Below are 15367 nucleotides of genomic sequence, written 5' to 3'. Positions count from 1 at the left end.
TAAGTCAATGATTATAGAACTGAGAAGTGAAGCTTGATGGGTGACTTTTACATTGTATTTTATTGGTACCTGAAGGTGGTAAAAATGGCATGCTGCCAGCCACGCCAACTACTGGATCTCCAGATCTGTTGCGTGGTGTGTTGAATATAAAAATATATTTAACAATATTTTATTTGTAAATATTTGAAAATGTTATTAAATATTAATAGTGATAGCCAGCAGTAATCGACCATTTGTCTCCTATGCAGGTATAACCTGGGCATAAGTGAATCTCCTTCCTTTAGCCTCTGGACCAAAAATATGATAATAGTGGCATAATTATGCAGACCCATCCAGAGAGGCTGCCTCAATGGACCATGTCATTTTCTATTTTGCTCTATAGATATTGACAGATATTGGTCATGTAGTCACTTTATAAATGGGCCTATAATAAAGCCAAGAAGAAACTTTGTTCATGTCAATGTGGAGGGGCTGGTTGTAATCTGGATTCAGTGGTGATTTATGACCCATAGGTTCCATTTCTTTGCACTTTGACCTTTGATGTCATAATGTACAGTATCAGGGGGGAGCTATAGAGCACTGGGTCATGTGATAGATGACCCTTCTTTGTAATAAGTGCTGCATGCTGTCTCAGATCATAGTTGGCAAAAACCAAAGTAACATGGATGATTTCTCTGACAAGCATAATATGCAAGGCTAGTGGGGTTGTAAAATGTAGGGGCATATTTATTATACTGTGTAATAAAAACAGCAGGACACCAAACATCGTCAGGGTTTGCTGTGTAAAAAACGGTGTACATTTTTTTCACATTTTTTCTTAGCTTGAGTTCCACTGGAAGCAATGTTAAATAACAGCGTAAAATCTGCCATTCGCATAGCATAAAATTACACACACCATCGCCATCTATTTGACACAGCTTTTTATACCGTTTTTTCAGCAAACTTCATTTTATACAGCATAATAAACATGCCCCCTAGTTAATTTGAATAGGTATTGGTATATACGTTTCTATACGATCTGTATGTAGTGCATGTCTGTAGGTGTATATATCTACACTGGGGGTCATTTGAAGGGGTTGAACTTGATGGACTTTTTTTCAACCCAAGTTATCTTTGCAACTATGTTACAGCAGTAAACTATGCATATCCACCCAAACACACAGTCCTACCATGACCTAGCAATAAACACAGTATTGACATTTATATATGGGTCATCTTTTCCTCTTATTATTGGAGACACAAAAGGAGTTTGACAGATGAACACAATTCATGATGCCATTTCCAGTGACACAATCCTGCATCTTTTTTATGTTTAATGTAGATCAGCATCTCCATTCCTCAAATAGCAAATCAATAGTCATTGAACAAGTTGTAAAAAAGCACTCATAAAAGCTGAATGAGCGGTCAGCTGACACTCGGAGATAGTGCAGGCAACATAAGAGAAAACAATTTAACAACTGTAAATACTTGTGTCTTGCGGGTGAGACACTATACACTAGGATAGAGTCCTGCGCGGATCCATTTTTTGGAACCCATACCCAACCCGTACCCGCAACCTGCAATAAGCAACCCGGACCCGCAACCCGCATTCTTAACCACTTGGAACAGCTACCTGACCCACAAGTACCTTATCCGCAACTTGGACCCACTGACCATCAAGAATCAGGAAGTGCTGTCATTGTAAACCAGAAGAGACATCATCAGAAGTACTGTCATTGTAAACCAGAAGTGACACCATCGGAAGTAGGCGTGATCAGAAAAAAGGAATAAAATCGCTATTGAGAAGACCCGCGACCTGCAAAACCACCGACCCACGTCTATAACCGCACTCGGAACTTCTACCCATAACCAGTGTCGGACTGGCCCGGCGGGATACCGGGAAAAAACCCGGTGGGCCCCGACCCTCGTGGGCCCCCGCCGGGCCAGAACCCTTATAGATATTTCCAATCGGCAAAAATATTTTTTTTTTCGGGCGATGCGCGCCGAGTGGTGCGCCGAACGGCGCTGGTGCGCATGCGCGCCGAACGCCATTCTTGCGCATGCATGCGCGCCGAGCGGCGCTGTTGCGGGACCGACGCGTTTTAGTAGGGGGGCGGGGGGTCGGAGGGGGGCCCCTGGACAGCAGTCCCGGTGGGCCCCGGGCCCCCCAGTCCGACCCTGCCCATAACCCACAGGGTACTGAAGGTTTTTGCGGGTAACCTGCGGGTACCCGACCCGCTGCAGGACTCTACACTAGGAGATATGTATGAACCGTTGAATAGTAGACAAGGGTTAGGCACAGGCATGGAAGGAAACAGATTGCGTGATGACTTTTGTCTCTTTTGCGTAACTATATTTTATTGGAGTAGAAAAGAAATGAGGATGTCCTTTCAGTGTCAGTTCTTAGTTGTATAAATAAATATATGGATTGCACACTGAGACTTAAAAAACGATCAAAGTTTATTATATCAGACACTTACGTCATAGCAGATAACCCGACTGAAAGGACATCCTCATTACCTTTCTACTCCAATAAAATATAGTTGTTACGTAAACACCACAAACTTTGTCAGGCGTAAATTCGTTACCACTATGCTAATTCACTTAAATGCAAAGTTTAGTCTCAGTGTGAATTCATCAGCGCAAGCATTTCTTATTGATCTTTCACTAGCATTCAATTCGGCCTAGCGAAACTGCGTTAGTACTCTTACGCTTAGGTCAATTTGAACAGGACGGGTATATATAGGTCGTATATATGTCTTTATCGGTGATGTTGATGCAAATGCTTGAAATGGCCACTTAATACAGTATTATTAAAAATTTTATTAAAAATGTCTAAAGTTCATAATAAAGACAAAAAAAAAAATCCTCTAATGCCCTAGACACGAGCCCACCCTAAGACAAATGCGGCATGCCTCTCAAATAGTTGTAAAAAAGTGTTAACACAAATATCTTTAATAGTTAAAACTTTTGAAGGCAATCCCGCTTTAAAATATGAAAAAACTCCAGTTTTTTTTTTAACTTTTATGCGGCATATAGGATATGATGTCACTGACATAAATCTGAGGAGGATGTAGCTTCATTTTATCTTAACGGTATACTGTCATGGGAAAAAATGTTTTTTTCAAAATGAATTAGTTAATAGTGCTGCTCCAGCAGAATTCTGCTCTGAAATCCATTTCTCAAAAGAGAAAATGGATTTGGAAATCTCACATGGGGCTAGACATATTGTCAATTTCCCAGCTGCCCCAAGTCATGTGACTTGTGCTCTGATAAACTTCAATCACTCTTTACTGCTGTACTGCAAGTTGGAGTGATATCACCCCCTCCCTTTTCCCCCCCAGCAGCCAAACAACAGAACAATGGGAAGGTAACCAGATAGCAGCTCCCTAACATAACAACTGCCTGGTAGATCTAAGAACAACACTCAATAGTTAAAACCCAGGTCCCACTGAGACACATTCAGTTACATTGAGAAGGAAAAACAGCAGCCTGCCAGAAAGCATTTCTCTCCTAAAATGCAGGCACAAGTCACATGACCAGGGGCAGCTGGGAAATTGACAAAATGTCTAGCCCCATGTCAGATTTCAAAATTGAATATAAAAAAATCTGTTTGCTCTTTTGAGAAATGGATTTCAGTGTAGAATTCTGCTGGAGTAGCACTATTAACTGATTCATTTTGAAAAAAAATTTTTTCCCCATGACAGTATCCCTTTAATTATTTTAATTTGTGGAGTAACGTTCGTTGACCTGAGCGAAAATTCGCCTGGTGATAGGGAGCGAAACTGCGATAGTGATGGTCTCTTTCACAAGCGAATTGTTCTCTATGCCTGTTAGTAAATTGGTGATATCGCTGCAGATGGGACTACTTTGACTTGTATTCACCACAAATTTCTGTGACAGTTGGAATATGGATTCAGTACATGACACCTAGTAAAAAAAAGTAACTATTTTCCCAGAAAAAAAGTCCACTATAAATACTAACAATAGTACCCTAGTATGGAGGATAATTGAAGCCCTTTGGGTTCAGATAGTTACATAGGTAATTTGAGGCCTACAAACTTGGTGGTAATCCAGACTAACTCCAGGTGTAGGAAAATCTGCTGCAAAAGGTGGCTTTATTCAAAACACAACATGTTTCGAAATCTTGCTCTTTATCAAGTGTATGTTGTTTATATCCAGACTAACTCTTTGTTGTCTCTGGATTCAATTGGATTATGACAGTATCACTGAGGTTCAGCAGGTTCATTTTACTTAATATTAAAAGTAGTGTAATGGAATGCAGGCTGAGGCTTCATCTGTGGAAGTTGTGCTCTCCAGATAAAGAAAATAGAAATCAGATAGAGAAAGTGACCTTGTTATACTTCCAATCCAATCTTATAGTTCTAGCTTTTAATGAAATTGGAATAATCTGGTGCCACATTATCCTTCAATACAGAACGATGAGTTAAAAAGAAACTCTGAGACCTATGCACATCATGCATGCACCATAGACTGTAGCTACCTCTGTCAAGGAAGTGGAGGCTGTGGTTAAGCACAAAATTATTTCAAATCCATCTTTATACAGAAGTAGTGTCAATGCAGAACAGGGACAGCCAGTAAAAAAAAATTCTTTCTTATGAAATATAAATTTAAAAAAATAATGTAACTTTTCTATAATGACCCATAGGCATTCATATTATTTGCTCCATGTTGCTCATAGTCCTTGTGACTAATAAGGACTACCTTTAACAGAGCTGTCCTTTATGGGATTTTTATGGTCATCAGCCTGCCATGGATTCCATAGCCATTTTTGTATCATTTTACTATAATCCACCTCACCTAAAAGTGGTATTGGTATCGGATCTGTTATCTGGAAACCCGTCATCCAAAAATCTGCGAAAAAGAGGCAGACCATCTTCCATAAATTCCATTTTAAGCAAATACTTTTTAAATGTATTTACCTTATACTTGATCCCAGCTAAGCTATACTGTAACGAATTCATATTGGTGGCATACAATCCTATTGGGTTTATTTAATGTTTACATTTTTTTAGCAGACTTAGGAGCCGATTCACTAACTTCGAGTGAAGGATTCGAAGTTAAAAAACTTCGAATTTCGAAGTTTTTTTTGGGCTACTTCGACCTTCGACTACGACTTCGAATCGAAGGATTCGGAGTAAAAATCATTTGACTATTCGACCATTCGATAGTCGAAGTACTGTCTCTTTAAAAAAAACTTTGACCCCCTACTTCGGCAGCTAAAAGCTACCGAAGTCAATGTTAGCCTATGGGGAAGGTCCCCATAGGCTTTCCTAAGTTTTTTTGATCGAAGGATATTCCTTCGATCGTTGGATTAAAATCCTTTGAATCGTTCGATTCGAAGGATTTAATCGTCCGATCGAAGGAATAATCCTTCGATCGTACGATCGCAGTATTTGCGCTAAATCCTTCGACTTCGATATTCGAAGTCGAAGGATTTTAATTCCTAGTCGAATATCGAGGGTTAATTAACCCTCGATATTCGACCCTTAGTGAATCAGCCCCTTAGGGGCCGATTCACTTCCTTCGAGTGAAGGATTCGAAGTTAAAAAACTTCGAATTTCGAAGTTTTTTTTGGGCTACTTCGATCATTGAATGGGCTACTTTGACCTTCGACTACGACTTCGAATCGAAAGATTCGAAGTAAAAATCGTTCGACTATTCGACCATTCGATAGTCGAAGTACTGTCTCTTTAAAAAAAACTTCGACCCCCTACTTCGGCAGCTAAAATAAATATTATATATATCTATATATATATCTATATCTATATCTATCTATCTATATATATATATATATATATATATATATATAATGACATATCACCAGCATTGGGCATGAGATATATTTTAACTATGCCCTTATTCCTGGATAATGTTATCTTTTTACAGTAGACAGATGGCATTCACAAAAGCAAACATTAATTAAGCAAATATTTTCACCTGTAATGGCTCCGGGAACCACCCCTGTTTGCACAATTTGCACAATTTCAGCTCTGTTTGCCTTGAACTCTACCTCTGGTTCCTTTAATGATGTTCATGAGATGCATAAATAAAATGTGTGGGCGCAAGAAAAATAGCTAAATAAAGACTCATTGTTTCCTGTGCCTTTAATTCATGCCACCTACATACAAATCAGTGCCGTTCAGGGTCACTTGCTCTGTTAGTAAGAAATCACATTCAAAATTCAGACTCATAATCACATGAGTGTGACTAGAGTAGTAAACAGAAATGAAACCATAATTACCCCCTTTTTAAAATCCTGTTTTAATAGTATTATGCTGATTTTCTCTGAGATTGGTGGTACAGATTCATTTGATGCATTTTAAATACATATTGGCATATGCAGCAAGTATGTGAATCCCTACAGATTTTAGCATGTGATGGACCCTTTTCAGTCAACTGTCACCTACCAAAAAGGACATAGGGACTGTTGCTTCTGCAAGATATCTGCATACATACACATACATCTCATTGTACATTGTGAGCTCAAACTAAAGCACCTTACAGGTGGTATTTCAGCCAAACTAAATAACTATCACAGCCCAAGTATTGGCCCTGATCTTCCAATGCCTCCCATTCAGTCCTCTGTGTAAACAGGCTGTTCCGTGGCTATTTTGCTAAGCATTTGGACAGCCGTATTGGTCAATCTAACCATGTTGCCGTGTAGCCAGAGAATAAAAATACCTTTTTGAGTTCATGTGGTTCGGTTCCTTCTTCTACTACTATGACTTGAGCCCTTCCATTTTTTTCGTTATCACGGATTCCATGAGCAACTTGTGCAGCTTTGATGCGTTCAAATTTGTTGCATCCAGATCCACACCACTGAAAAATTACCTGCAACAGACAAATGGAGACAAATCATTTTTGGCAGATATTGTCCTGCAATGCCATGTTCAATAACAATTTTCAAGCAGCCTTATATGCCGTATTAATGCTAAATATTTGAAAGAAACTGGAGACCAGGCCATCCTTCTACAATAAAGCCCTTCACCCCTCCAGTGAAAGAGCAGGACTGCCACCAGGCCCGGACTGGCAATCCTTGGGTTCTGGCAAATGCCAGAGGGGCTGCTATAAGGTCCCATAGAAAGTCAGTATTTAGTGGGCTGGTGGGGCAGTTTGGGCCTCTATGTGGGCTGAGTGGGCCTCTGTGTACCTGAAATGCCAGGGCCTAATTTAATTCTCAGTCCGGACTTGACTGCCATCAACAGAATAGAATACATGGATAAGAATCATATCACTATACAGCGTAAGGACAAAGTGGCACAAGTACCTGTGTAAGTGCCAAGTCACAGTACCTGTGATTGTGTAATTCCAAGACTGAAGGAAACAGCATTTAAAAAATAAATATAGTGCTCAACTAACATTATAGAAAAGAATTTAGAATTAATTTTTTAGGGTGACAGGTCCCCTTTAATAAATGGGTTTAATTCTTGCTCCACTTGAGGGCAAACTTTGGTCAAAAGCAGTTTCCTTGGCCAGTAACAACCTCACTCTTGCCTTTGACCTTTACACCAGCAGCACTGCATGAACAGAAGGGGTGTCTTTTCTCTAATTTCTCTACAAGTGTCTCATTTGCTTTGTCTCTCGTCTTCCTGTTCTTGAGTGGATCGTTTATAGAGTAAAACTGCAATTGATCATTTTTGAGCCAAAATGAGCCCCCTTGCCTGTAATCATACATTGGCCTTTATTTTAACAGCAGCAGTCAATCTCCCCATACTGCACCAGCAATTACCCTGTCCACTAGATCAATCATTTCCCTTCCCATATTATAGTGACTTCCACTCTACCCCATACTGCCGAATAGATTCTTGTATAATTTTGGTGATGTTTCCAAATCACCAGTAAACAATACGCATGTTCACATTTCCTTGAATTTACTGCTAATTTTCAGTTCAATAGTTGTGAAAGCTTCAAGGGTAATGGGGGCATGTCAACAGGGCATAGAGCTTCCTAGGGTCAATTTTTCTTGTTTACAATAATAAGACAAATGTTTTCCTCTTAATCCTAAATGACTGGCCACTGAACATAAGTTTAATTTTGTTATCACTGAGCTTGGTGCTCCTGACTGGATTACTCTTCTGCCCATATGGCCCTTAATCAGTCCATGCTCTGAAGGGCAGGACAATCATTGACTAAACAGAGCAACTATATTATACCAAGAAGCTACTCAGAGATTGCTCGGTATAGCACCTTCTCCTGCTATATCAAAAAGTGGTCAAAAACCACTAAATTTGTAGGTGGTTTGAAAGAGGAAGTTAAGTATATTATCATAGAAAAAAGGAACTGAAAGCACTGAGCACAGATATAAATGGTGTCTAGATTATTAGTGACACACTGTAGAAACACAACAAAAATATTTGAGCATTTTCAGACAGGGAACCAGCAAAACTGGAGGTTTCAGACAGACCTCACTGATGTCAATTGGGAGCAGCAGACTTGGTTTTTGGGTCCCTCTTTCCTGGAAAAGCTACCCCATTTAGAAGGTTAATATCACATGGGACAGTTCTGGTGGAAACTAGTGATGGTCAAAACGTCCCTGTCTAACCCGTCACCTCTACTCATAGGAATGAATTGCAAATATAATGCCTTAAGCACATATAGCAGTCACAGGTGGAACTCTGCTCACAATTGTTCAAGTTCATTTTTCTGAGCAGATGTTGACCTGTCAGATCTATGTGAAATGTTGGGGCTGCATTAGATTCCCATTGATTATTATGGGAGTGGTGACAGGTAGCTAGGAGCATTTTGACCACAGATGTTCCAGCTGAAGGCAGCACTGCCCCTGTTCGCATAACAATTTAAGCTCTGTTTGCCTAGAGCTGTACCTCTGGTCCCTTCAAAGGGGAACTATCGTGAAAATTAAACTTTAATATACGCTTCCTCATACTGAAATAAGAAACTTTCTAAATACAATCAATTAAATATTCTGCATTGTTTCTGAAATAATCAAGTTCATCGTCACTATTCCTCTCTCAGAATCAGTTTCTCTTCATTCTGTCTTCATGCAGCAGTTGGGTGTAAGATATTCATTGAAAGATCCAATATATCTTATAGGGGGGCTTCCTTTCCTAGCAGATGAAGTAGAGCTCACTCAAATCTTCCAGTACAAACAAAATCTAACAAAATAACTGCCTTTTGCACAAATCCTGCATGTAGAGAGACAGGATTTCTGGCGATTTTAATAGTGAGCTGTAATATATCTTCTAGGCAAAAGGAGCCCCTCTTGTAAGATATATTGGATCTAACTTTCAATGATTATCTGACACCCAACTGCTGCATGAAGACAAAATGAAGAGAAACAGATGCCGAGAGAGGAAAAATAAACTTGATTATTTTAGAAATGGTACATAATTTTTTATTGATTGTATTAATAAAGTTTATTTTAGTATGCTGAAACTTATATTACATTTTCATAATAGCTCCTCTTTAATGATGTATAAATAAAATGTGTGGGACTCAAGAAAAATAGCTATTATGTTTTGGGTAGCCGAGGATGAGAGTATAACAGTGCTTTATTAGCAGAGTCATGCAGGCATTACACAACAGAAACTTTCACTTTTAAGCTACCAGGAAGTATGCACAGTATAAGTATGAGCACAGTGACATCTACAGGCCATTTGCATGAACACCACAATAGCTAAATGCAATGTGCCTAGAAGAAACAATATGACTTTAATTCATGCCACTTACACACAAATCAGTGCTGTTCAGTGTCACTCGCTCACCTGAGTGTGACTAGAGTAATAAACAGCAATGAATTACAGATAAAGAAATCATAATTAATCAGGTTTAAGGGTCGGGGGAACATGGGCAGATTTGGGGACAGGACAAATCTCCTCTTCTTCAGGGCGACTAATCTCCCCGATCTGCCTTCCACTGCCTTCCAACAGCTAAAATGAAAATAGCCTGGGGGCAGGCACTCGGAACGCTTCTTTCAGAAGTCGCCCGAAGTTTCCTCGTGAGGCAATTACAGGCGACTTCGGAAAATGAAGTACTCAGAGTGCTTGCCCCCAGGCAATTTCCATTTTAGCCGGCGGAAGGCAAATCGGGGAGATTAGTCCCCCCCGAAAAAGAGGAGATTTGTCTCCTGGCAACTAATCCCCCCTGAATCTGCCCATGTGCCCCGACCCTTAAAGACTTCATTTGATGTGACATTATTTGTATAGGTAACTAGCACCTTCTAATATTCATGTCTGACATAAGCCAAAGCCAGCAATCTGTGATTATACTCCGTGGTGAGTTTTTTTCTATTTGAACAAGACTGAGGCATAAAACATGTTGATTTCTATGTCTGTTTACTGAAATTACAAGAAAAACAAGTTAAGCAAGCCAACAAAAACAATGCTTTAGCACCACAAAATGCCTTGGCTTTCTTTGGGAGTCTTCCAGTTGCGAATTTCACCACCTGTTTGTCTTGAAAGAATCTTAATTACTGCTATAAAACTGTGGAGTTCTAACTAAAACCTAACTGCATTCTTCTTCCTGAACTTCTTTCCAAGTTCTACTGCATTGCTATGTTTTTGCTTTTCCCTATTTTATGGATCGTTTGCTGTGGTTTCAGTGTTAATTTCTGTTGACTTCCAGATATGAGTAGAACAGCCCTTCCTTTTCCAGAGACTAAAACTAAGTCTGGTTTCTCCTCCTCTAAGGGGCAGATTTATCAAGGGTCGAATTGAAAATTCAAATTTTCGAAGTCTTTTTTAGGGGCAAATTTATCAAAGGTCGAGGTGAATTTTTGAATGAAAAAAATTTGAATATCAAGCTAATTTTTGTGTACTTCGACTAGGGAATAGTCCAAATTCGATAGAAATTCAAAAATTTGAATATTGAAATTTATGTACTGTCTCTTTAAAAATTCGACGTCGCCCATCTAAAACCTGCTGAATTGCTGTTTTAGCCTATGGGGGACCTCCTAAAACCTATCTTGGGAAAAACTTTGAATCGAATTCGATCAAATGCGGTATTCCTTCAATTTGTACGATTTGAATTCGGCCGAATATGGACCTATTCGATCGAAAACTGACCTATTCAACCAAAAAAAAACCTTTGACTTAATTTCAGTTGGTCTTTTTAAATTTGAATTTCGAAGTATTTTTCAATTCGAAATTTGACCCATGATAAATATGCCCCTTAGTGTCATTCGACTAGGGAATAGTTAACGTTCGATTTCAGTTTTTAAAAAAATTCTAATTCGATTTTCAAAATTTATCATGTACTGGCCCTTTAGGAATTTGAATTCGACTATTCGCCACCTTAAACCTGCCGAATTGCTGTTTTAGCCTATGGGGGACGTTCTGGGATCAATTTGAACTTGTTTGCAGCCTTCAAGTTTTTTTGGATTTTTTTTATTAATTTTCACAAACTCCCATGAACTCTAAATTCTGTCCCTTAGTCAGTAATTGCCAACCAGTTGCTCACAACCCCTTGATGTTGCTCTCAGTGGCCTCAAAGCAGGTGCTTCTTTTTTAATTTCTGGCTTGGAGGCAATTTTTGGTTGCATAAAAAACCAGTTGTACTGTCAAACGCTTGACGTTGTGGCTCGTATTCTCTGCTACTCCCTAATGGTACACCACAAATAATGACCTTTTCTGATATTGTTTACTGTTTTTCCAAAATTTTAGTTTGAAAATTAAGGGCCAGATTTATCAAGGGTCGAATTTCAAATTCGAAAATACTTGGAAATTCGACCTTCGAATTGAATACTAAGAAATTTGAAGTAGAATTCGTAGGATTTTTTGCATCGTACGATCGTACTCCGATCATACTCCGATCGTACTTCGAAGGTCCCCATAGGCCAGTGATCCCCAACCAGTAGCTCGTGAGCAACATGTTGCTCTCCAACCCCTTGGTTGTTGCTCCCAGTGGCCTCAGAGCAAGTGCTTATTTTTGAATTCCAGGCTTGGAGGCAAGTTTTGGCTGAATAAAAACCAGGTGCACTGCCAAACTAGAGCCTCAATATAGGTTGACAATCCACATGGGGCTACTAAATGGCAAATCACATCCATTATTTTGGCACCCAGGAACATTTTTCATGCTTGTGTTGATCCCCAGCTCCTTTTACTTCGGAATGTTGCTCACGGGTTCTAAAGGTTGGGAATCCCTGCCATAGGCTAACATAGCACATCGGCAGGTTTAAGTTGGCGAAGTATTGAAGTCGAAGTTTTTTTAAAGAGACAGTACTTTGATTATCGAATAGTCTAATGATTTTTACTTCGAATCAAAGTCGAAGTTAATTCAAAGTCGTAGTATCCTATTCGATGGTCGAAGTATCCAAAAAATGACTTTGAATTTCGAATTTTTTTTCTTCTAAATTTCCCTCGAATTCACTTCGACCCTTGATAAATCTGCCCCCAAATGTAAACGTTCCCCAGTAGTAGCTCAGTAAGCCAGGTCCCTGACTTTCTAGAAACGTATAGAACCTATAACAGCGTTGAAAGTCACCAACCTAACTCACACCATTCTGCATGAGATATTTAATTCATTTTTAAAATGTAGCATTTAGAAAGATGCTAAAACAATAGGAAATAGCTAAAAAAATATATTATTTGTGGTATATCATTTGAAAAGAATTGGTTTTGTAAATGTGAGCTCCCTCCTTTTTGTTCAAAGCATATTGTCACACAAATAATGGAGCAATACTCATAGCGTGAGCTTGTGAAAGTTACAGTTCCCTGTGATAGAAATTCTTCAAGTATAACATCGTCTCCAACCACAAGACTATTTGTTTACTGGGGCATGAAACAACTGTAACTTCCTCAGAGGATTCTTTAGAACATATCAGCCCAGCAGCAGGCATGACACAATCTACTGACTGATTTACAGATTATGACTACAGCTCACAGCATCCCATCAGTGCTTTGGAGGTTCTGGGGATCTACGTTTTTCGGATTTATGTTTCCCATTACTGGAACACTATCTGGTAACAGCAGCATGGGATCAGTAAGCTGGATATGGCAAAAACAATTGTTTTATATGATAAAGACACGGAGACTGGGTGGATAATGTGGCGGCAGTTTGTTTTTTATATATAACAAAAAATAGGCACCTAGCCAGCAACGGAGTACTAAAACTTTCTGCCGCCTATATTTATTTTCTCTTGGCTACGCCTTGATGCTTGGCCAGGAGCAATCATTTTCTTAACCATAACTTGAAATTAAACAAGCCTCTCCAAGTTGCGACAATACTTATTTTTTTTTTTTCATATCTTTTGAGTGGGTGGGAGTGTCTTAAAACCATTCCCTAGCAGGTGAGACTCTAGCCCTGCAGGCTTACAATTAATACCCTACAGGTGTGTCCCATGTGACTATCCCTGACCAACCCTGTTGTTCACCTGTTCTGTCCTTCACCTGTTGCTTAATTAATCTCTCCAGGTTGGAGGAGTATATTGTTAAAGTTTTGACCCTTCCCAACTAGCTTCTCAATTTTAGGCCTTCCATTTTTATGAGAAACACAGAACATGACCTGAGTTGCACTGTGTGCTTCTACCTTTAAGTACACAACTGTAACTATATGTTTACTTAGTTTATTATTTTTTTTTTTAAAGCATTAAGGTTTGCCCCAGAGCTAGAAAATAATCCGGTGTTTAACCAGAACTGATTCCTTATACATAAGTGTAGCAGAACATTGTGCAAAATAAATAAAATAAATAAATAAAAACATATAGCTCAGGGTCCTCTAATCTCATTGTAACCTGTAACCCTTGCTTGCTAAATTAAGACCCCTGTTTGTTATAAATTAGTGTATCACCTCCCAACATTTTGGAAATAGAAAAGAGGGACAAAAAGATTTTCAGAGCGGAGCGTAGAAAACGGTTTTTGACCACGCCCATTTTTGCGGTCACACCCTCCTATTACCGTGTTCATTTTACAAAATTTGTCAGGTTATGAAAGTTTGAACACATTTATGTGGTTTTTATGTGTCATTACAGTTTTGCCAATGAAGGTGAAATGTCCTTTAAGCTGCAAGTCACAGTTCCCCAATTGAATTGCTGATCTTAAATTGTTACAGTTGTTTCTTTGCTTATCTTAAATTGTTACAAATGTATGTAAGTGCCCCTGCCATGTATTCTGGGCTCTCTGCCAAAAGCCAATTATGTTTTAGAAACTTTGTATCTTTTTCTGGCCGTTCAGTGCAGGAGATCAAAGAGAAAGTTGGGACATTTCAGGAACAATCCGGGACTGCTGCTTGAGCTGTCAAAATCGGGACTGTCCCGCAAAATACGGGACAGTTGGAGGTATGCACTTGCTGATGCTATATAAATACATGACAATGATGATGATGAATTTAAATTATTAATATATATTATCATATTATAATGGCCAGTGTTTGGGCATTTATTTTTGCCATGATCCTTTCCATTCCCTGAAAACTTTGGAAGCACTGTTGTCTTTCATCCACTGGGAGAGCGAGTGAGGCCAAATCTTTGCACTATGAACATTTTTGTGTTGCATAATGAGTAAAAAAAAAAGTACAAAACACAAGAAAAAATGATTATGTATTTCAAAATCGATTGGGGACCTGGAGGTAACATAATACCTTTGTTTTGGAAAAGTTTTCACATAGAGACACAAGAGGTGCCAGAAAGATTAGTGTTAGGAATTGCAGATTCAACACTGACTGTGCTTAAAGGGGTGGTTCACCATTAGCTTAACTTTTAATATGCTATTAATGGTTGATAAGAATTCGAAACAACTTTTCAATTGGTCTTCATACTTTTTAAATTATTTGCCTTCTCACTATTTCCTGCTTTTAAATGGGGGTCACTGACTCCATCTAAAAAAAAAAAAATGCTCTGTAAGGCTATGAATGTATTGTTATTGGTACTCTTCATTACTTATCTTTCTATTCATTACTTCTCCTATTCATATTCCAGTCTCTTTTTCAAATCAGTCCACAGTTGCCAAGGTAATATAGACCCTAGCAACCTAATTGCTGAAATTGAAAAGTGGGGAGCTGCTGAATAAAAAGCTGAATAAAAATAAACAGAAACCACAAATAATAAAAAATGAAAACCAATTGCAGATTGTCGCAGAACATCACTCTCTACATCATACTAAAAGCTAATTTAAAGGCAAACAACTCCTTTAAGGCTTACTGCTGGGAGTCCTGTTGCTATTCACAGTGTTATAATACATTTCTCTGTTGTATATATATCTGCCATACACACAGACACAAACACTGTGTGATACTAATTTCATAACTCTTCTCCACAGCCAATTTCAGTCATTCTTTTCTGTATTCTCATTTAATGACAAACTGTAAAGGAGTCGGATAGAAAGTGGAAACAGAAGAAGATAAAGAGGGAGAAGTTAAAGTGGGAAACTATGGAGCAGAACAGGAGGAGAATCTGAAAGGGAGTCGTTCATGG

General features: G+C 38.8%; 1 protein-coding gene across 1 annotated transcript in view; it reads right to left on the bottom strand.

The window, feature by feature from the left end:
* The window catches only part of LOC108719676 (adseverin), an 86181-nt gene that overhangs the window by 54392 nt on the left and 16422 nt on the right, over nt 1-15367 (bottom strand). Inside the window, exon 4 of the mRNA XM_041567490.1 lies at nt 6685-6834. Coding sequence (XP_041423424.1) covers nt 6685-6834 — 150 coding nt within the window. The remainder of the gene's footprint in view (nt 1-6684; nt 6835-15367) is intronic.

This window comes from Xenopus laevis, chromosome 6S (genome assembly GCF_017654675.1).
Source record: "Xenopus laevis strain J_2021 chromosome 6S, Xenopus_laevis_v10.1, whole genome shotgun sequence".
Lineage (NCBI taxonomy): Eukaryota > Metazoa > Chordata > Amphibia > Anura > Pipidae > Xenopus > Xenopus laevis.
The sequence above is the reverse complement of the archived record's forward strand: the minus strand, read 5'-3'. Positions and strand labels throughout refer to the sequence as shown.